At 37.0% G+C, this 23,532-nt stretch overlaps 2 protein-coding genes across 3 annotated transcripts; both read right to left on the minus strand.

The window, feature by feature from the left end:
• Positions 1-14,017: 14,017 nt before the first annotated feature.
• bpnt2 (3'(2'), 5'-bisphosphate nucleotidase 2) lies at positions 14,018-18,749 on the minus strand. Its single transcript, XM_056744468.1, has 5 exons — positions 18,055-18,749; positions 17,787-17,946; positions 15,897-15,992; positions 15,452-15,613; positions 14,018-15,231 (listed from the first exon to the last, which is right to left on the minus strand). Exons 1-5 carry the CDS (start codon positions 18,391-18,393, stop codon positions 14,969-14,971), a joined length of 1,020 nt encoding a protein of 339 aa, XP_056600446.1. The 5' UTR covers positions 18,394-18,749; the 3' UTR covers positions 14,018-14,968.
• A 551-nt stretch (positions 18,750-19,300) lies between these two features.
• mffb (mitochondrial fission factor b) lies at positions 19,301-22,730 on the minus strand. 2 transcript variants are annotated; one of them, XM_056743588.1, is made up of 7 exons: positions 22,308-22,730; positions 21,569-21,783; positions 21,295-21,470; positions 21,026-21,114; positions 20,426-20,587; positions 20,027-20,114; positions 19,301-19,939 (listed from the first exon to the last, which is right to left on the minus strand). In XM_056743588.1, the coding sequence occupies exons 2-7, from the start codon at positions 21,777-21,779 to the stop codon at positions 19,808-19,810; spliced, it is 858 nt and encodes a 285-aa protein (XP_056599566.1). In that variant the 5' UTR covers positions 21,780-21,783; positions 22,308-22,730; the 3' UTR covers positions 19,301-19,807. The 2 variants fall into 2 exon arrangements, with proteins under 2 accessions (XP_056599566.1, XP_056599565.1); XM_056743587.1 differs by having other exon boundaries at positions 22,394-22,729.
• Between the last annotated feature and the right edge of the window lie 802 nt (positions 22,731-23,532).

Below are 23,532 nucleotides of genomic sequence, written 5' to 3' on the forward strand. Positions count from 1 at the left end.
CGGGGTGTGGTTACACAATGCGTTTCAGGCAGGTCCGGGTGAGCATTTGCTTTTAAATACAATGAATCTTTTGTTCCGACACTTTAATTTGTGCAATTTTACATGTCTGGTACATGCATGGGTAACTCATAACACACCAAAGACAATGAAAAACACTCGTTCGCAACATATGCACCTGAAATTAACCCCATTGTATAATTAGTATTGGTTTTAGCACCACTGTGTCCTGAAGTTAAACATACCATTATTTGACCCCAACATATAATGGTTTGCCTTCGTCTCTGCTCCAGAGGGAGAAGAGTTTGAATGAGCCTCATTTTTGAGGGATGCGTAATAAAGGGAAATGTCAAAAAGAATGATTTGCATATTCTCCTATTAGGAATGATTGCATTGAATATCGACTTAGAAAATCACTCTATTCATGTAAAAATGTGCAATTGTCTGGCTTTCTAGATGAGTAAACCCCTTCTCTCCGATGTTTCTTCTTTCCAAATTAAAATGTATGAGGGGAGGCGTAAAATGTGTGCACAGCTTCCACACCAAAGAGCTGCCATTAAACCTTCAGATGATAAAAGATAGAGCAATGACAGCCTTTAAACTGTGTATCAGTTTCCCCAAGCAGATGAAACCTTGTAGTCGGAATCATGCCTTCAGCATCTATTATTTAAAAAGTAATTGTTTCCTCAAGACGTCATTTTTGCCATTTGACGCTTTTGATCAATAAAAAAATTAGTTTGATATGTAGACAACATATATTGTACAACATGTTGTACTTTAATGGAACTTTTATTTATACATTTGACAGATATTTTTGTTCTTTCGGAGCATTTAAGATCCTATGCTTTAGGATTTTTTAGGATTTGTAAATTCATGTTTCCAGGGACTCCAACCTACCACCTTTAGAATTTCAGGTTGAGTTTCAGAAACTAACCTGCTAATGTACACATTAATTTATAGAGGAGTAAAGAATATTAGCTAAAGATTATAATAAGTTTCAAACATATAGGTCAATCTTGTATATTAACCCCAAATTAATAGTCACATTAAGATCATGTCATAGAAGATATTTAAAAAACATTGGTAACCAAAAACCGTTGGTCCCTATTGACTTCTATTTTATGGACATAAAATCAATGAAAGTCAATTGTGACCAACGGTTTTTGGTTATCAACATTTTTCAAAATATCTTATTTTGTGTTCCACAGAGGAAAGAAAGTCATACAGTTTTGAAATGACAAAAGGATTTGTAAATAATGACAGATTTTTTTATTTTGAAGGTGAATAGCCAAAGACACTCCTGAAAAATAGTGAAAGGCCATTCATTTATAAATCTCAAAGCCCCTGAGGGTTATAAAAGTGTTGCTGGAGGTACACCAGCACAACGTGTACATTTTCAACAGTCTCTTGTGGACATTAAGAACAAAATGCTGACAATAAAGTATCACAAACACGTGATTACCGAATTAAAGTGTTCAAGCAGAGATAGCTTTAACATGTCCCTGAAAGAGATAGTCAGGAACAATTTAATGCTTCTCCACAGTAGCCTACCTGCATCTTATAATTATACAATTAAGATCATTGTAGATTGTGTTTCATTAATAATGACTTGATTCATAAGCAGGTTTTAGTAAATGGCTTATAAATAGAGGTTGTCTGCCAGGGCAGTTTTGAAGTTGCATTTTTTAGAATAATGGGACATGACTCACCTTTCCCGGTCCTCTCCTCCTCAGCCTTTTCAAAACAGATGCTACAGCTATTCTGACTGGGCGAAGGACTCGACAGATTTGTTCTTAAAAGATGCAGATTGAAAGCCCACACATTTGCCAGACACTTTTATCCAACGTAACTAACAGTGCATTCAAGAATGCATTTATTCATTGTGTTGCCTGGAAACTGAACCCATGAGCTTTGCACTGCTAACGCAATGCGTTACCAATCGAACCACAGGAATAAACTTAAAAAAGACAACGACACTGTATATTAAAGGGATAATCTACCCGAATAGGAAATTCATGAATTATTGATCCAAAAGTTGTTCCAAACCTGTATCCATTTCTTTGTTATGTTGAATATAAAGAAAGATATTTGGAGGAATGTTACTAACTGAGATTTCTGGAACACCATAGACTACCATGGTATAAAAATGTATTATATCTGTTTTTGTTATGTTAAACACAAATTAAGATATTTTGAAGAATTTAGGTAAAAACAGTTCTAGGAAACATTTGACTATTTTTAACTACCCCAGAAGCTTTCCTGTAGCTCAACTGGAAGAGTGTGATGCTGCACTCTAAAAAGTGCCGTGTTGTTTTTGACCCATGGTAAATATTGGACAGAACACACTGTTAAAAATTACCCAATGCGGGGTCATTTCAACATTGCTGCTAGGTTGCTCTTATGGTTGGGTAAAGACAGCCCAGCAATTGGGTTAAAATAACCCAGCATTGGTTCTGTTACTGTACCCAGCATGGGTCAAAAACAACCCAGCATATTGTGTTGGTGACATAATTCAAAATTTAAAGCCTGTTTATAGCCTGAATTCACTATAAATTATGTTTGATAGAAAATCAATAGAATATGACTATATATTTTTCACATAGAGCTTATATTTTGATGATTAACCTCAAATTAAACATTAGCATTGATAGCAAATAAAAAATCCATCCATTTATTTTAAGCTTGTCACTCAGTCTGTTTACTATACCGGTGAGGCAATTTTGCACATTAGCAATTTTAAATTGTCCTAAAATGCACCACTGGAGCCTTGGGAAAACTGTTTGCTAAGGGAGCCTTTGATCATCACTTAGTTTCTATTGGCAGTCAGTCAGGCTCTGTCAGAAGTCACATGCACACCCTGTTGTCTGTTGTCCATAGCCTCAGGAACTCTAGACTGGCACCTGTGTGTTCTGTGGAAGACCAATGCTTTTCAAGGGAACAACACATTCTCTCTGTGCTTAAAGGGGTGAACATTTATAAAGGGTTTTATTGAGTGCAACCACTTCAAGAGAAAAACATAATAGACTGCAGTTTAAATAGAGCAGAGAGACCGAGTTTTTGCTTATTACTTTACTAAATACACACAAAAACAGCACTGTCTGTCTATCAGTCTTGCAGCAATTTCACATTACCTGAATGACTAGCTTACACAAATGCGAATAATGAAGTAATGCATTACACTTTTATGAAATAAGTAATTACATGGCATTTCTGTGAAGAGAGAAATTCAGAAGCTTAAATAATAAATCTCATTAGGCATTATGATTTTTTCAAACTAAAAAGGATGTAACTATATCTCAGAGAAGAATGTGAGCTACAAATTTCAATACATTCCAATAATGTTCAATGATCATTTGTTATGTCTGTTATAAGGATATACCTGCTTATACGGGCTACTTCATATTAAACGTGAATAAAAAAAGCGGTGGTAAAAGCTGTGAAAGAAAAAAAGAGTTTATTCATTGTGGTCAAACAATGCCTGAAATCCTCCAGCTTGCTTTTTATAATGGCTTTCATGCTCCAGCACATTCTGTCAATTTATGTAAACCAAGCAAATAGCGAACTGCTTAACACAATAAATGTGAATTACGTTTAGGTTTATGTTTACTTTCCATTGATAGTCATTTAGAGCTGTAGAGAGGAGGTAATGTGGACATTACAAAAACTTTACACATAATATAACTGAGTTTACGATATTATAATTAGTCTTTTCAATTGTTAGAAAATCTTCTCACAAAAGCTCATTAATAATCAGTGTATGACCCATGTTTGTATTCATATCTCTATTCGATTAATCAGTGAAAAAGGAAGTTTAGTGTCTTTGGTGCATATCTGATTTAAGATGCATTTACATTATACATAGTATTAGTTATTCAGGTGTTTTAAAATGTTTCACTCTTGTCAACTGTCATGTAGCATTATACTATCATGTAGCCTATGACCTTGTGAGTTACTCTTGTGAGTTAAGCTGCAAGAAAGTATTAAGTCCCAAGGGCTCATAGACGCTCTTTAAGGCAGAACACAGGGATGTCAAGGTCCCCCTGTCTGTGGCAGAGATGCAGGCAGATGGTTGGGATAATTACTTAAAGCCTGAGGAAGATAGTCATGCAGTCCGCTGTGTGAAGAAACATTATCATAGATTTAAAATGTCTTCAGGCGGCCCACAGGGGAGACTCTCGCACAGGAAATGCACAAAAAAGTAGAACTGCTGTTGCAGAAAGGACAAAGTGTTGTTTGATATTGGTGAACATTTGAAATAAATTGCCCTCTATGTTCAGCAAAGCAGGACTGCTGGTAAAAGCTTTGGTGCTATGAAAGAAAAAATAGTTTTTTCAAATAATATCAATTCTGTCATAATTTACTCTTGTTCATGTTGATTTTGAAAGGTATGACTTGTGGATTTCTGAAAGAATACTTTTATATTTAATTAAGGTTAAATGATATGTGACCTGCACCTCCAAAATGACGAAACAAGAGCATGAAAATATAGTAAAGCATACAACAAAACAAAAAGCAATGATGTAAATGATTACTTGGAGTTTTTTTGTGTGTTGGACTACTTTTCATTTAATAACAAAGAGAGACATGGTATATTTAATAAATACAAAAATTTGTGACCCTGGACCACAAAACCAGTCAAAAGTAGCACAGGTATTTTTTTAGCAAATAGCTCTTTGGACATGACCCACTCAAGTTTGGTATCTATGTGAAGCTTAGAATTTCTACTTTTGGGTTTATCCACTCTCCACAACATCATTAAAACGGTAAGCCAATAGAGAGCGTTAAAACAAATCCGTTTCTTCTTATCAACGTCCTGCTACAGCATCTCTGATTAACACTTCAAAGGCGATTTTCTGCACCTTCAGATTCCAGATTTTCAAATAGCTCAACCAAATATTGTCCTTATGTCAGAGAATTTACCCTAATGACTGGTTTTGTGGCCCTGGATCACATATTTGATAAATAGAAAAAAGTAAATAAGTTATTTTTCATCAGCCAACATTAAGTATCAAATTATACCAAGAATATGGCATGACAATAATGGTTTTTTTTGTTTCCAGGAAGATTTAAGAGGCAGTGAGAGGCTTCTTACTTTGCTGTGAGAACTCTCTCTGACACATCCTCAATAGGGCATTTTTGACGTGAAGTACTTGAAACAACATTTTTCGATTAAGTTTCATTTTTTGAGTGTTAAAAATAATTGTCCTTAACTTACTTAAACAGCAGGTGTTTGGATGTTCCCCAAAATAAAGACTTTTTTGTTGGGACATTATTTAAGCGTAGCATAAAACTAGCAGGAATTAAGGTGTCTGTTCTAATCTCAATAAAATAACTTTAATAACAGAGGCTAAAGAGTGATTATATTACACATCATATGAGTGACTGATTTTGAGCCAGAGCACAGACCTGCAATTACAGCAACACCTGATTGCCACGTCGGAACTTGCAACATTTATTAAATATTCCTTCAGCGACTGCTCGCTATCTGATAAATAAGGCCAATTTAATTAAATTCTCTGGACTTAGTGATTCATGTACACACGTCCTCTCTTTCAATTAGCATCGCTGTAATCTCTGACTAATAGATTTGGTGGAAACCTCCACAAAGGTGACGAAAATGACGTTTTATTTGCTACCTTACTCATTCAAAGATAATTACCTATACAGGTGTTAAGTGAAGAAGTATCTCATTTATTGCCCTGCAATCTGCTGGTAATCATGGCTTCAAAACACACAGATTGTTTACACTTTATGGCACTGGTCTATTAAAAAGAAAAAGATCACGCTGCCCGCGGAAACATATCTGGCTCTTCGCTTATTCACAAATCATCGTTTATGGTCTTCTGATCAATGAAGGTGGTTCATATGCCATTGCTCATGCATCACCAGCTGCTGTTTTCTCCCAGAGTTCAGGTGATGTCATGTCTTATTTGCTTTGTTCTTGTCAGTTTCTAAACTTGTTGCTTTGGTACCATCAGTCTTATTCACAAATGCCCCGTTACTATTGTCAAAAATCCAGTTTATTATACAACACAATATCACAAGAGTTATATATCTCTACATGACAAATTTTTACTTCTGCTATTATACACAGCCATCCACTTTAAACAGCTGTTTGCGAGTTTGGCCTTGTGGAAAATCACCACATATTGATGCCCATAAGTCTTGTTGATAGTATCTTCTGTTAGGGACTGAATCGTTTTTATTATGGCTTTAAGGGACTTTTGATGATCGCAACAGACCGCGCTGAGTTCAGCGTGACTGCGTGTCTCACAAAGTTTTCTGTTTGTAAGTGATGTGCTATAGCTCATTGCTATATGACTCAGAGTGTCATACTGCTCATCCTCCGACTCAGAGTGCCATACTGCTCATGCCAAATAACTAGGCTCTGCTCATCCATTATCCTCTATCCGTAAATGGCCCAAAGAGAGGGGCCTGTTCCATAACATGTTATGAATCACCAAACTTGATTCTTTCCTCCAGCCTGACCATATGTAGGTGAAGATATAGCATTAGAGAGAAACATGAGACCACATAGCTTGCAACCGCTCACACATGCCTTAATAAAGTTCAAGGTCTAAACCAATTGGAGCATCTTTGTCAAAGATGTTTATATAACAGGTATTCTTGCATTAAACTATTAGGAGATAGGAGGTCAATGACAAACTGCATGTAGCAGAAAAATATAAAGGCCCTAAAGTTAGCGCATCAAAGCTCTAAAATAAAAAAGTTTATAGGTTATCACAGAAATATTTTTTTTTAGAGCCGATAGTCCAGATATAAAAGTTTTTGCTTGAATAGTTTTTTTTGTCGAACACCCACTTTGAAGTTCTGTGCCTGCTTTTGTTTGTTGTTGATTAATTATGATAACACTAAAAGTCACGTTTAATGTACAGTTTATAGTATAAATGTCCATTAGTAGATTTAAAATGTTTATTGAAGGGATAGTTCACCAGAGAATGAAAATTCTGTCATGAATTACTCACCCTCATGTCATTCGACAACCATAAGACCTTTCCTCATCTTCGGGACACAAATTAAGATCATTTTAATGAAGTTTCCAACCTGGGTTCACGAGAGTACACGCAACATACTCCTGCATCAGCACCATATGCATGTGTCATGTGCTCAAGGGAATGCGAGTATAGCTGACTGATATGAAAGAGAGGAAATCTTTAAATAAAGTCGTTATTTCACTTTTGTGAACCAAAAGTATTCTTGTCATTTCATAAAATTAAGGTTGAATCACTGTAGTCACACTGACTGGTATTTTACCTGGTAGTTTTTCACCATTTGACAAGGAAGTTCAATTGTAAAAAAACTAGTGGTGTGCATAGATTAATTTTTTTAATCTAGATTAATCTAGATTAATTCCAAGATTAATCTAGATTAATCTAGATTAAAATGGCTCATTTGAATTCTGCCGAAGGCATTCAGAATGTGTGCTACCCAAATAATGACTAAAAGTAAGTCTTTGAGAACGGGTGTCTAAAGCCAGGTGGCGCATTAGACCAGGAGCTCATCTCCTGTTTCCAAAATGCATCACAAACTGCTTGAGAAAGCTGTTCTACTATGATAATTGGTGATGAAAATTAAATTATGTTCAATAAGATGAACTTGTGTTTACTTCCGCATTAGCTAAGGGATTCTTTGCGTTTAGGTGGTACTTGAGACTGGAAGAGCTCCTACAGTACATTTACATTTAGTCATTTAGCAGACGCTTTTATCCAAAGCGACTTACAAAGAGTGAGGGAGCAACAAGCGATATGTCATACAGGAGCCATAATACATTAGATCTCAATACAAAGTTACTGGTTTCAACTAAAGCTAGACCGCTACCTGTTGAGAGAAAGTGTTTTTTTTAAACGAATTCCGCATTGCACAAGGTGCAAACAACCTTAGTCTTGTCGATGATTCTATTGGGAAGCTTCTTAAAAATTAATATTCCCTGAAGCAAACCCGGCGGCTTCATAGCTGCATCCATGTTAGCACGTCACGTTTGATGCGGTAATTTCACATTAACGTTATGTTGTGTTCAGACCAAACGCGAATGGCGCGTCAAGCGCGAGTGATTTATATGTTAATGCAAAGAGCCAATAGACCTACTTGCTGCGCGAATCGCGCGAATGAAGCCCTGGTTATGATGAGGCGGCTTCTGCTTCCGCTTCCGCGAATGACGCGAGTTGAAAAATCTCGTTCTCGCCCCGTACAGTGCAGTTAACCTGGTATACATCCGCGCTAAAATATCAAGGTGAAAGTCATCATAGCTTGCGTAGTATAGACCCAGCTCCCAACCCAACTTTGAGAATAGATTAACGGCGACAATTTTTTTAACGCGCGATAATAGTCTCACTAACGCCGTTAACGGCCCACCAGGGGCGGAGCCAGCCGATTTTGACGGGGCTTCAGCCCCGGATCTTTTGAGTGTAGCCCCGATTCCCGAACGAGAAAAAAAAAAAAAAAATCCCTTTTTTTTTTTTTTGAGCCTATGTAAACCCGCGAAATCATAAGTTGTCCTATTTGCGCTTTGGCTTTGCACGTACTGCATAGTGCATACAGCCTGTAAAAATAGACCTTAAAAATAATCTAGCCTAGAGTATAGGCTACATTTCTTTGCTGTCGTTTCTTCCTGTTGAATATGCAGCAGGTAGGGGAGGAGCTAGCAGCAAAGTCAAGTGTCTGAGAGAGTGTTGTTAATAACGACAGACAGCGGGCAGGAAAAATGAAGCAAACGAGACTTTGGGGATTTTTTGGAAAGAAGTCAGTGGGTAAGAATTCATTTTTTTTAATCCTTTAAATCTAAAGATCATCATCTGGATGTCTTCTTTCACTGTATGTCTATTTGTTTAACTAGCTATTAGGGTACTAGCATCACTTGTATGTTACTAGCATCTGATAGAAGTTAGTAGGGGTGTGTGCCAAAAAATCGATTCACAGAAGAATCTAGATTCTCATTTGCAACGATTCAGAATCGATCTGAAATGTCCAATAATCGATTTAATAAATTAATTAGGGCTGGGCAAATTAACGCGTTAACGCGGGCGATTCATTTTTTCAGCTTAACGCATTAAAAATATTTAACGCAAATAACGCAGCGTCCGTTTTTATATCCATTTTGCTTAGCGTTACATGATCATCACGCTTATTCATGTAAATACTTCCAAGCGTGACAAGACACAAGAGAACACGCTGTATGCCAATGTCCTGTGTGTGTGTGTGTGCGTCTTATGTCAGCTAATCAAGGGACACACACACACACACACACACACAGACTACAGCAGGTGATGAGAAAGACTACAGCAGGTGATGAGAGAGAAATATAACTAATATAGAAGGACATACCAGATAGACAGCAAGAGGTGAATAGTGTATGTTGTATGTTGACTCTGTGTATATGTATTGAGCATAATGTTAAAGATGTATAATGTTATCATGCTCAGTTGAGCAATGGTTATGCTCTTCATATCCAAAAAAAAGGTTGTGCTCAGTTGAGCACTGAGAGGATGTTAGCCTGCCTTGAAGATAATGTTAAAGATGTATTTTGACTGAAAGTAAAGTGTTACTGACTGTAATAAAAAAAAAAAACCTCTTCGAGTGATCCCTGTATTTGCATTAAATGTTCTGGGCTAAGCCCCGGATGTCCTTCAATGCTGGAAACGCCCCTGCGGCCCACCACTAAAAAAAACGTTACTGCTTCCAAATGCATAGAGAGGTGTTTCTGTCCACCGTATAGTAAATCAAAAATAATAATTTTGGACAAAATCTGATCGTGATTAAACCTGCAGACAATGTAATAAACGAGCAAAACCCACTCATAAAGTTTGGGCAACTTAATATTAGATCACTCAATTTAAAGGCTGTTAATGTAAATGATAATTACAGACAACAGTTTTGATATACTCTTACCGAAACCTGGCTAAACCAAATTATTATTTCGGTCTAAATGAGTGTACCCCACCAAGCTACTGTTATATGCATGAGCCACGTCCGGTTGGTGGAGGTGGTAGTGTCGCAACTATCTATAGAGACCTTCTTAATGTCACTTGGAGAACATGGCATACATATAATTCAAAATTTAAGTTATTTGAAGTGCTTGCGTTGAACATTATTGTGCCGAACAAATGTAAAAAAGCATTGACCCCTTAGGCCCTACACTGATCATCTGAAAGAGTTTGTGGACTTCTTATCGGACCTGGTAAATGTTGATGAAGTTCTGATTGTCTGAGATTTTAATATCATCTTAGATGCAAATAATGCATTAGCAGTGCTGTTTACAGAGCTACTACATTCTTTCGGAGTAATACAACACATCAATAGACCCACCCATTGATATAATCATACACTAGACTTGATTATATCTCAGAGATCCGATCTAACCAATACAGATACCTCAAAGCGACGATGTCGTCAATCACCATTTTAGAACATGTACACTGCGCACTGCAGAATCTAACCGTATAACTGGTTTTCGAAAAGGTAGAACGATTACCTCTACTACTAAAGATAGTTTCGCAAAGAACTTGCAAGATCTGACTCATTTAAAAAAACATACCAATAAAAACAGAATCGCTCGATGACATGACCTGCAAGATGGGCACTATTTTCACGAACACATTAGAAACTGTCGCACCTATGAAGTAAAAAAAGATCAATGAGAAAATCATAGCACCATGGTACAGTAGCCCCACTTGCACCCTTAAAAGAGAAACACATCAACTGGAGTGTAAATGGAAACTAACCCAATTAAAGGTTTTTAAAATTGAGTGGAAATAGAGTGCAAACTGTTATAAAAAGGCACTGAATGCAGCAAAGGCTGAGCACCTCTGAAACCTCATACAAATGAACAAAAACAATCCAAGGTTTTAATTTTGTACCGTTGGCAAATTAACAAATAAACACTCATCATCTGGCCTGGATATTTCGCCGGACCTTAGTACCAACAAATTCATGATTTTTTTCATACATTTTTTTGTGAATTATGGTTTACCTCAGGGATCGGTTTTAGGACCGTTGCTATTCTCCTTATACATGCTGCCCATTTGCAACATTATTATGAAACATGAAATTAGCTTCCACTGTTATGCAGATGATACTCAGCTATATATCTCATCAAGACCAGATGATACCTTTCAGCTATCCAAATTGAGAGAGTGCATCCAAGGCATAAAATATTGGATGACAAGTAATTTTCTCCTTTTAAATTCCAGAGTAATATTACTTATTGGACAAAATAATTTTTTTGAGATTATAACCTGCAAATTGAAGGCTGCACTGTTACTCCAACAAATACACTTAAAGACCTGAGGTTATATTAGACAGCAACCGTCATTTGGAAATCATGTGTGGTGCGGCGAGATGCGACAAACCAATTAAGAACAAGCAGGTTGTCATGTGGCGTCAGGTGTAGACACGGTGTGAGACTGGTTTCTCTCTATGTCTTTTTCTCCATTTATTTATCATTGGAGTTTGATAAATTGGCCCTGTTGGCTTGCTCACCGGGAGACTGATATATTTGATGATCTTAAAGGTTCGGTAAATTCCGTTAACATTGCTTTGTTACAATGATCTTACTTGTTCTACAACCATGCACTGTACTGTGTTTTAGCTTTTCGGTGTTTTCAGTTTTTCTTATTTTCTCCTGTGAAGCTGCTTTGGAATAATGCACATTGTGAAAAGCGTTAGATAAACACAATTTAATTGAATTGAATAGTTGCATTGCTGTCTATGGGGGTGTGAAAGCTCTCAGACTTCGTTAAAAATATCTTAATTTGTGCTCTGAATATGAAAGAAGGTTGTGGAATGACATAAGGGTGAGTAGGCCTAACTAATGACAGAATTTCCATTCTTCAATTAACTATCCCTTTAAGAAGTTTTTTGAAAAGTGCAAGCTTTAGATTAATATAGAGCATTAGATGAGCCATGTGCTCCAAATGTATATTACTAGCAATTTATCAGCATCCTATTTCATTGTCTTTTGTCAGATTCATTTTCGTCTCACACAATGTGTTTACCATACTCTTCCTAACAAGTGTTGTGAAGGTGTCAGAATAAATCGCCTTTGGGAATCTTCACGCACACATCCTCTCAGTTCTGTGCTCTGAACCAGTTCTTTCTATTTTCAAGAGACCGTTTCCCTTGTGAGCTGTTGTCACAGCCACTGAAACATTATTTTCTACATGTTTTACATTCACAACTCAACAAATGCGTTTCTAGCTGTTTCCAGCTGCCATCGGTATCCGTGCATGCTTTGCATATGTCTGCTCTGATTTGGCATAAGTAACAAACCGGTGTCAGAGTAAAGTGGCAGGCATGTTATAGAGAACAAGCAGGTTAAGTACTTAGCTTTAATGCACAAGATCAGCAGTCTGAAAAACGGACAAGTGAGATTCAAACTGCCATGTTTTTCTAAACAGAACAGAGGGGGATGGCCAGTGTTGGGAGACACAAAATTCCAACTATTGACAATTTTCCACAAGCTCTGTCAGACACATTTTAGTTTGATCATTTATTATTATCATTATCATTTATTGCACGGTAAATGAATATTGGAAGGAACCATATGGCAGTAGAGTTAGAGATTAAGGATTGAGAGAGTAAATTACAGGAATAAAGACACCATTCACGGCAATTCCTCTCAGCACATCAAAGAAATAAGATCAAGCCTTTGATGCAACACATCAACATGACCAGTGAGATTAATGCAATAATCCATAAATAACAGGAATCAGTGGCTGGTCATGCTGTCAATCTTTTTTTAAAGATTTGATCATAGGTAAAATGCCCATTTGTTGCCATTATTAACCAATGCATTAATGTAGAAAACAACTATTGTTTTGAAGGTAAATTTTATCCCACGGATTCATCATATGTAAATATATTTGTTCCTTCTTCCCTAAAGACCTCTTTACAACTTCTGTCTAATTCCACACACTCGCAGGGGTTCGTTGACACGCTCAGAGTGAAGGAGCTTTAATTTGTCACGGAGGGGTTAGAACAACATGCTGTGCTAATTGAAGACATCAACAGAAATGTGAAACGTGATCATGAGAGAGAGGCTGTGGTGCATTGTCAAACCCATTTAACGCCATAAGCAGCTCAGTTTTATTCCCTGCTGTGCCCTACTGAATGCTCTAATTCATCTGTAATGCTTTAACATAAGGCTGTCTCTGTATAGTTTGTTTTACTGCTTCGTGGTCAAACATTTAACAATTTTGCATCAAAGATTACAAAACATACTTTCATTTTGATGTGGGCTGTGGCTGTTAATAAAATTAAATGAATGTCAATTATAGCTGACATTACAAAGGGTTGGTCCTTAAAACTAGTCTTCGACTAAAATTTACATTTACATTTAGTCATTTGGCAGACGCTTTTATCCAAAGCGACTTACAGTGCACTTATTACAGGGACAATCCTCCTGAAGCAACATGGAGTAAAGTGTCTTGCTCAAGGACACACTGGTGGTGGCTGCTGGGATCGAACCAGCAACCTTTGATTTACCAGTTGAGTGGTTTAACCCACTAGACCATCACCTCCAAAATAAATGTTAGAGCTGTCTAAACTGAAAACTGCCTGCACTGAAACAACTTAAAAAACAGCAGTGCCAGTATTTTGTCTCAAGATGCACAACTGTAATGCTTGTTTGTAAGACATGTTTGTCTCACAATGTCCCAATATAGCTTAGGCCTAGTCCTGTTTTAAAACTAATCTCTGTTCGGGAAACCACACCTAGGTGTTTAACAAAATGCTAGTAAGATAAAACTAGTCTGCCACCTTGTGGTAGGCAAACCGTTTTTAGATTACATTAAAAAAAAATTGATGGGAGTACAAATATTAAAAAGAACAGTTTTATACTTAAATAGAGATATTTGCGACCCAGCTATGTTTTTTGGTAGTTTACTGTTTTCTACATAAAATCACCCTACATAATATAACAAACATTCTTGTTTTTTCCTATCAATAAAAATAAATAATTCAAGCAAACCATTGTGTATTCTTGCATTAAAATAAATGTTCTCTCTAAAACGCAAGTTTTTTATTTATTAAAGGCAAAATGAAGACATCACTCACTGCGATTCCAAATAACATGCCTCAATTCTCAGAAAAGATCTGTAAAAGGGCACATGCAAAAATTCTCTTGTTGTCATGCACACGAGTTCTGTCTTGAGAGAAACACACAAACATGGGAAGGGTATCGATATTCATACAAAAATACTTTCTCTTTTGAAAACTGGAGTTTTACAATGAGTTTATCACAGTGAAGGAGCTCTAAAACAGATATATCAACAGAATAAATCACCAAGTCTGCAGAGTATCTATTCAACTTAGCTTTTTGTTAAAGTCTCTCCCAAATCTACAACAAACTAAATAATAAAATGTTTTTATCGTAAAATTCATGTGTATATATTTACATACTGAGTTTAAACCTCTGTTATCAGCTATCAGTGTATTAACCCGTTGACTAGATATATGACAAACAACCGAAAACATTCCATTGAAGGTGAAAATGCTATGTACAATTACATAATATTCAAGTTATCTCTGGATTCACAGTCCTTATCCAAAATCACTACCATTTACACCTGGCTTTACCTCCCAATATGAAGTGTCCGAAATACAGTAACATCCAACATCAAAAATCAATCTGAAAAATATAATGCTGCTGATCCAATCATTAAACTAATCTGACCTCATGATATAACCCCACACCTAAACTTCATTTAACACTTCAACATTCTTTAAATATATAGCACGAAACTTGGCCGATGATCCACACAAAGCAATGGGACACTTGCTTCGGGCTTTAATCTTGTATCTCTTTCCAAACATGTTTGGGTAATGTCACACATAAAACTGAGTTACTGATGCTAGTTTAGCCATCGCCTGTCAGGGTTTATCTCGGTTCCTTAGATCTTCACACGAAAGTGTGGTTCTGAAGAAGATATGAGTGTTATCTGTGGTTGATATATTGTTAATTTTCTTCTAAGTTTGGAAGTCTCTTCACCAAATCTTTGTGGTCATTTTTGATGCTAGCCAGTAGGCCACCCGTGTTTCCCTCTGATCCGGTGTAATCGATCTGCTCTCCTTTTAAAGTTGTCATTTGACCACCCACAGACTTCAAGATGGCATCACCAGCACAGATATCCCACTTTTTGATGAATGTCACATGTATATAAATATCAGCCTTCTCGTGTTCCTCATCGTTAGGGTCTAGAAGAGCCAGTACTTTATATCCTGTAGAAAGACACCCCAAAATTTGTTGAACTCAGAGCTGTATTATTACATATTTATTAAAAGGCCTTATATTTTTGTATAAATAGTTACATTTGTCATTGTAAAAATCAAGCAAATGTTATTTATATATAAGTGTAGATAAAATGATACTGTTGTTTTATGTACTTGTATCATATATTCTTTGTTTAATAGACAGGAGAAAATTCTAGGTATACAGTACCTGCGCCCCCTGCTGGTATAATTTCAGTATTGTTGCCAAATGCTGTTTGAGCAAACTTCTTCACAGTTCCAGAGTGTGAGCGTGACACGATCACCTTAGGAGAGTTTGTGTTATAGGAAGCACGTGGTGCCACACTGGCTCCCTTACCAACAAACCCCCAAGCTGAAGATGAGAGGATTTTTAATATAAGAACAACACAGTCAAAACAATAATGTTATGATGTAATTGCAACAATGCCCAAAATACAAAACTACTGATACATACTTAATAAGATACAAGAAACTAACGGTAAAAATAATTTTAGAGCATATAATAAATATACATTAATTTGACGTTTGCTTGCTGCTCCAAATTTCATAGATTTTCTCAAATGGTTTCTGCTTTCTGTATTGAAAGCCATACGTCAGTCTGGTTTATTATGTCTGTAAGCCTCCGATAAACACACCTGTGTACCCAGTGAAGGGTTTATGGATCACACCTATAACAGGATCCCCATCCACAGCCACACACACCATGGTGGTGACGTACTTACGGAGATTCTCTGTTTAAAGCACAAACAATGATAAAAGGATTTACATCCTGGTACACCCACATACATATTACTAGACACTTTAAACATAACATATCCTTTCTACAATTACAGAACCATAATAAAACTACAAAGTATGAATAAGACCTGGTCAAATATGGAACACGTATTCAAGCAGAGGGATTATGGTATTGCGATATACTGAGGCTAGGGAAGTTGCGGTGAGGGAATTTTCCCACCGGTTGATTGACATGTAAAAACACTGGTAGTACCGGTCTCTCCGGGGTTGCATGTTGAGGATTTCTGGCCCCTGAAAATGCTGACGTGCACACGTCTCGACTTACTTTCACTTAAATTAGAGGCAATTCAGCGGCATTTGCTGGAATTCTTGATGGGTGTATTCTTTTTCTTAATAAAAATACACAAAACATTACGACACTCGCTTATATTACACACACCTTATTGCAAAACAAATGATCACACACACCATGCACGAATAATCAGACACACCATGCAAAAAAACTTTTTTTAAACATTCACGCTAAACAAAGTGCCTTTACCAACAAAACTTACAATCACTGCACACATCATGCAACCAGCAAACAAGAAGGACGAATGTAAAAAACGTAACGTTAAATAAGGTGCCTTAACTCCACGTTAAGCTGTCTTTTCTTGACAAAAAGAGGTACTTTAAAAATGTTGATCCACATTGTAACTTACATTCAAGTGGTTTATACTTTATCTCTCATTGTGGGGGAAACTGTACACGGACACGCACGCATATGGGGAGAAAGTAATAACTTATCTGAAGAAGCCGAGTTTATGGGATGATCATCCTCATGTTTTGCCACATTTCGCAAACGCAACACTTATGGATGTGTGTATGAATTTGTCTGTTAGGCTTTTGTGGTCGATTTTTTTTTGTTTGATATTAATTGATATTAGTGGTGTGCTTGAAGGTGTGCATGTAAATTCGAAGTGTTACCTCGGATGCTGCCACCTTCATCAGACGAAGTTTACAGGTTGCCTCATTAACGTTTACAGGTTCCCCGTTGGCATTGGGATTAAATCCTATATGCATTTCGCTTTGAAATAAAATCTTCCGCCATTGTTTGGTCCGTTAACTCGCCTCACGTGATTAATGAAATCTGACATCTGCTTCTGAGAAGACGCGTTCTGGCACGTTATTTTAGTAACTAACTGAATTAAGTGCTTTATTGCTATAAAACTTAAATATGATGGTGGGGACGGTGCCACGGTGGGCAAGTGATGTAACCAGTGGGCAAGTGATGTAACCGGTAGGCGGGTTAAACACCGTGTATCACGGGTAACACCGACTATCGCAACAAGCCTAATTGAGGGCAAATATCACCCGAAACAACAACTGATTCATCATTGATTAACTCTCAGGTCATAAAAAACATGTTCGACTTACTTTCTTCTGAGTAACACAAAATAAGATATTTTGAGAAATCGTTTTCAGTCGCTTAGTGTCTATAAAATGTAAATCAATAGTAGACAATGTAGGGATGCAAGATTTGTTCTACTTTGCCTTATGAATTTATACATTTTGAAACAACCTGTATATGCGTGTGCTTGTTATTTATTCTGTGATTTTGGTTTATAAACGATAAAAGTAAAAAATTGACCAGTAGCTGTAAGTGCAATATGCTGGTTAAAAATATTCTTCAAAATAACTAATTTCATGTTACACAATATAAAATAAATAATACATGTTAGAAAGGACATTAGGGTGAGTTAATGGTGCAGGACTGTTCATTTCGGAGTAAACAACCATATCCAGACCTGTGTATTCCTGGGTGGCATCCAGTGGATCAATCCACACAGTAATCCTCTCGGCAGACACCTTCTTTCCCTCGGAGACCTTCTCCAAAATTTCTTTAGGGATGTTGCGTGTCCATATGGTGGCCTCCCCCTCAGCATTATCGTGTTCTTCGGAGTTCACCTAAAAACAGATGAAAAATGAACTAATGTACACTTGAACTTGTGCATCTCTTAAACAGTGTGTCAACGGCCCATTTTTAGTAAAGACCACCCCTGCCATCACTTGTACCTGTATATGGGGGTAGGTGTTCTTGATAAGGTAGAACATCTTTCGATGAGAGTTCAGATCACCCTTTGTGAGCAGTTCGCTGGCTCCTTCTTTGGTTTTCCCCTTTGTCTTCTCCTCCAAAGTGTCGTCCTCCCTGATCCTCTTCACCTCCAGTCCTCCCAGCTCCGCAGCCTCTATGGACAGAGCTAGCAGATCCCTCAGATCCACGGTACTCTTCTGTCTGAACGATGCAAATCTGCTGGACAAGACCCCGGCATAGAGGTGATAGATCACACCGGCCGCCAGTAAACAGAACACGGCGATACCGATCGGCGACAGCCGAATACCCATCGGAGCCATCGCGACAGCGGACGAGCGAGCACAGCCAGCGAATAAGAAAAAACGACGACCCGTTTATTAGATGTGTTCCTCTTCCTAAAGCATTTGCATAGAAGTTCTAATAATACGACGCAAGGAAAGAAATGATGATGAAAGTTACCGATTTTCTTCACCAGAAAAGTACAAATCGGCTTGAGCGGGAGCACTATGGTGTTGTCACTGGTTGGCGATGTATTCTGTTGTTTCTGTATAAATGTATGACATGTCACCATGAATGATCCATCACAGTGACAGCAAGTTACTTCTCGTTACAGTCCACGTCCGCTGTTACGTGCCGAATCGACCAGGGCCTCTGACACCATGCATTTTTCTTCCAGGTCATGAAAAACGCGCTGTGAAGTGCTTAGACACGACAGAGCGCCTACTACTGTTTCAACATGGAAATTGATTTTTTTAGCTTGACTTTTTAAAGTAAAAACTACAAAACTGTTACACCGTATACATACACATGTGAAACTGCAGAGAAAAGAGAGAGGGATTCTATAATTTACATACAGATCTTTTTTCATGTGCATATTCAATTTGTCTTACTACTACCCTACAACTGATAACAATTTGTATGATATAAACGTTTTCAATAATATTTTTTTACCAGCACATAAACCACAGTTCCAAAAAATGTTAACCACTCTTTAAGACACGCCAGGACCTACATTTGTGGAACATACTCTCACAGAGATAAACAAAAAGCTTATTTACTACAATAAATAATAATAATAATCATTGTCACTGGATTTCTCCACAAGTATACAGTATGTGTCCTATTGTTTGAGACATAGCAAATATTTATAAAACACTGTTAACACTTTATTATTTTATATTATTAATATTTAAAAATATAATAACAATGAAGACAATTCTCTCTTAATCTATTTTATATAGATTTTATTTCTGCATTTTTGCTGTCACACCATAGGACCCATTTATTATCGTCACAGTATGAAATTCACATACATAGACAATGCATGAATTTGACCTTTTATTTTTGGTGATCCCACAACGTTAAATATATTGTTCCATAAATAATGATTCAGTATTTTAAATGAAAGATAAGTTTCAGCTTCCAGGATTGAAAAACGATACCTAACAAAATATTACAGCATTTACAGTAGATTGTAACACTGCACTGGACCACAAAACTGTCTTCACATATTAAAACATTTACAAAAAACAGCATCATTTTTGGGAATGCAACAACAATAACTACATACATTATATTTCTCAGAGCATGGCTAGACATTTTGGTTATTGCAAGTGCAACTGAAAATTCTGTAGCGTTCCATTTTTCCACTTACTAAGAACCTAACTAAAAAGGTAAAAATAACAAATATTTTAGCTGAACTTTATTTTCTTAAATATTAGAGCAAAGAGCATTCTAGCGTCGCACCCAGATCCAGGAGTTAACTAACCAGAATGCAACAGTGAGAGAATAAATGACCATTTCACGCCTGGCTCGCTCTTTGTTCTCGAGCTCCAGCAGCTGCAGTCTTCGGTTTAGCTTTATGATCTGTTCAATCAATCACAACACACGATTAATGGTAATTGTATATCCATCAGAGGAAAACGAGTGCAGCGTTGAGGTATAAGACGCTACCTGTCGTCGCAATGATGCAGCATCTGTTAAGACAGCATCATCGGAGGTGTTCTCCAGACTAGCCTCAAAATTGAAAACAGCAGTTCGACTACAACAAAAACAAACATAACAGTTGTGTATTTTTTTTACCCCATAAGCATAATAAGATGAACATGAGAAATCTTAAGTAAACGGTTACAGTTCTTAAACACTCTAGTCTACAAAGACAATTCAAAAACAGATACATGGAGATTAATCAGAGTTGTACAGATATTGAGTTTTAAATCCTAAACTGAAAATTGGCTAATTATTAAAAGAAAAACATCTGTGCAACTCTGATTAACAAACTAACACTCACAGTTAGATTTGGTGTCAAAAATATAATCAAATGTCAAATCTTGTTATGTTGAAAGAGTTTACTTGCGGTTACTGTCTTCCAGCACCTCGAGGATTTGCTGGTAAGCCCTGCGAGTCGTATTCTTGATGTAGTTGAGGAGCCCAGTGTTAAGATTCTGACTGTCCTCAGGGCTAATGAGAGGAGGACAGACACGAACCAGACCACGAGATGGTGATGGGCTTGCACTGGCAAAGACAAAACAAACATTTTTATACTACAAAAGTTCCCAAAGTATAGACAGTGTCTAGTCTACATAACAATCATGTCATAGTTATGATCAGTACCATAGTAGACCACAACTGCACTTTTTATCCAATCAGATTATGCTAGAACAATGCTGCTAGCCAACAATCAGCGAGTTTGTTTGCAACAACATAATACTTCAAATAAATTCTTCATATAAATCATGATATAGTCTGGAAAGAAAAGCTGGCTTTGCTTGTTTAAGCTCCATTACCCTTTATTTTATTAGACTATATTTAGCTACTCTAAAAAACAAATTGATATGCTATAAACTGGGTTACATAGACATTAAAAAATAATGACTCATCAATGTCACATCGGTAATGTGACCGATGACAATAGATAAGTGAATGACAATGAGAGAGAGTGTGTTTACTCACAAATCATGTTTGTTTATTTGCCCACTGCGGCGCATTGTAGCGTTCTCAGGCCTACAGCGCTCCTTACTTGACCTCAAGTGAGATCGCATCTGTGAAGCAATAGGTCACAGATATAGATTTACTTTTTACTTACGGAATCTTAATTGCATGTCTTTTCCCTACTCAAAGTTCTGACTTACTATCTGTAGATCAAATACCTCAAAGCACAAAAACCAATATCATGCAAATTAAGTAATAAAAATATGCCTTGAGAGCATATTTTTCATTACCTCTTCTCTTTGTTGGGCAGTGGAGTTGCCTACTGGTTCTGGCTCTAGGAAGTCCAGGGGTTGATCATTGAGGGTGAGAACTTGAGGTGGTGTCTTCAGTTCAACTGTCTCTACAGGCGTGGACTGAATCAGATCCAGATCTCTTGGTCTACTGAAGCGAGCATCATTGCCGTCTCCTTGATCAGTTAAAAACAGCCAATAAGTCAGCTGCTGTTTTCTCAAAAAACATTTTATAAAGAAAATCTTTAAGCTATTATTTGATATATGATAAAACCTGAAACTACAATCCGCTCTGGCACATGCATCATGGTAGTGTGGGATCGATGTATAAGGGAGCCAGGCGGTTCCTCTGATAGGTTGTGGGAAATTTTGAGCCTCTCCGGGATCCGCATCTGTTGATTGATGCCTTCTGTATATTCAAGTTCATAATGGATACGATTGATCTCTGCCATATCAGCAGAGGGGAAGAAGTCAGCCTCACTCATTCACCTGTAGAGATGCACAGCAAATCTCAACACAATCATGTGAATATCAGAAGAGTTTGGTTCCCAAATGAGATAACTCTTTAAAGGTTTTTTTAATTGTGCATTTCAATTCATATCAATCAAACTGCAGTTGCAACTCAAAAAATACAGCTAATTAACACAATAAAAACATGTTAACATAAAAAAACATGATTTTACCTAATTTTCGAACCAAACTCTTCCTCTGTTTTACAATGACCAGCAGACAGATAGAAATTATTTGCAATACATGTTTACATCAGTTATGCGTTTAGATAGTCTAAATCTGCACAAACCTTAAATTACTGAAGTAGATTAATGTCACATGGTGCTTTTAATTACAAACATGTTAGTACACCTCGCCACACACAGCCATGTCATAAAATATGTATGCTATAACAAACACAGCAGCGGGAAATCAAAACACATCCAATAACTTGTTATAAAAGGTTTTTTTACGCACTGTGGGGCAATGGGTTACATGATTTAACCAACAGCAGTATCACGGACCTTATTGAAGACATGGTTCCTATCACAACAGCACGAGCTCGTTTATCACACCTGTCGAACACAAAGCAAACATCTTGGGTACTTACCCGATTATTGTTTTCTCTTTATCTGCAGTTCAGTTGTAACAGATATGTCGGCCACACAGTAGCCTCAGAGCGTGAGTGTTTTCATTTAACCACTAGCTAACGTTAAATATAAATCCTTGTGGTAACCAAGGTAAAGTAAACACCTCTGTGATGTAGCACGTTTTGGCTCCTTGTTAATTAACTTCCTTTGAAACAATTAAACAATGTTGTGGTAAGTGCATAACGGATTTTCTATGTGATGTTTACATTCTTTCGCGTGCATGATTGTAGGAGATTTTTACATCGTTTTTGATTAGCCGCCGCTAGTGTCACTGACTTCCGGTTAGCATGTTACGTACGAATGCAGTGCTGCATATTTGTATTTTGAATCCTACTATGGCGAAAGGTTTTCTATGTATAGCATTTGTTTCGCATACTGTATGAGCGATAATATTATAAGACATAACACAAACGTTCGCCATATTGTGATTTGATGTTACACTGGGCGAAATACGAATTTCTAGTTTTTGTTTAATAAAGCCAATTCCCCACAATTTTACATCCAATACAGAACATGTAAGTTATTTGCAAGTGGCAAAAACTACGACACACCTGCATTTTATAATGCGCGTGACAGTTCCCGTAGTGTAACGTTAACGTTAGTGGTTCACGTTCGCCTAACACGTCTTAAAACTGTAGTATGGTTTGTTTTCGTTAGGGTATGTATGTAAGTATGGAAATAGATCATTTGACAGATAACGTTAGATAGATCGCTAGATAAGTATCATAAACTGTATTGCAAACTTTCATTTGAGTAATAAGTATCATATACTGTATTGCAACCATTTCCTTACGTATTAAGAGATCGACGAAGAAACTTTCAACTTTAAAAAAGCTTTCCTGTAGCTCAGTGGTAAAGAGCAAGGTTGTGGGTTCGATCCCAGGGGATTGCAAATACCTATGTAAAATGTATAGGAGAAAGCAATGTAAGTCGCTTTGTATAAAAGCGTCTGCCAAATGCATAAATGTAAATGTAAAAAACACTCCAATAAACACAACAGCATTACCTGCAAATCATTTTCCTTTATTGTCAGTCGACCATATACACAAGTGCGACAGTAGCTGAAAAACTTGGGTACAGTTCCGTACAACATGGCAGT

Source organism: Triplophysa dalaica, chromosome 3 (genome assembly GCF_015846415.1).
Source record: "Triplophysa dalaica isolate WHDGS20190420 chromosome 3, ASM1584641v1, whole genome shotgun sequence".
Lineage (NCBI taxonomy): Eukaryota > Metazoa > Chordata > Actinopteri > Cypriniformes > Nemacheilidae > Triplophysa > Triplophysa dalaica.

Excerpts from the sequence above, each read along its gene's own strand:
- bpnt2 (XM_056744468.1), bottom strand. The coding sequence starts at position 18,393 with ATGGCTCCGATGGGTATTCGGCTGTCGCCGATCGGTATCGCCGTGTTC. Across the intron at positions 15,614-15,896 it reads ACCCTTCACTGGGTACACAG|CTTGGGGGTTTGTTGGTAAG; the intron begins GTGTGTTTATCG and ends TCTCATCTTCAG. Across the intron at positions 15,232-15,451 it reads TATACCAGCAGGGGGCGCAG|GATATAAAGTACTGGCTCTT; the intron begins GTACTGTATACC and ends GTCTTTCTACAG.
- mffb (XM_056743588.1), bottom strand. The coding sequence starts at position 21,779 with ATGAGTGAGGCTGACTTCTTCCCCTCTGCTGATATGGCAGAGATCAAT. Across the intron at positions 21,471-21,568 it reads AGAGCGGATTGTAGTTTCAG|GAGACGGCAATGATGCTCGC; the intron begins GTTTTATCATAT and ends TAACTGATCAAG. Across the intron at positions 19,940-20,026 it reads CTGCATCATTGCGACGACAG|ATCATAAAGCTAAACCGAAG; the intron begins GTAGCGTCTTAT and ends TTGATTGAACAG.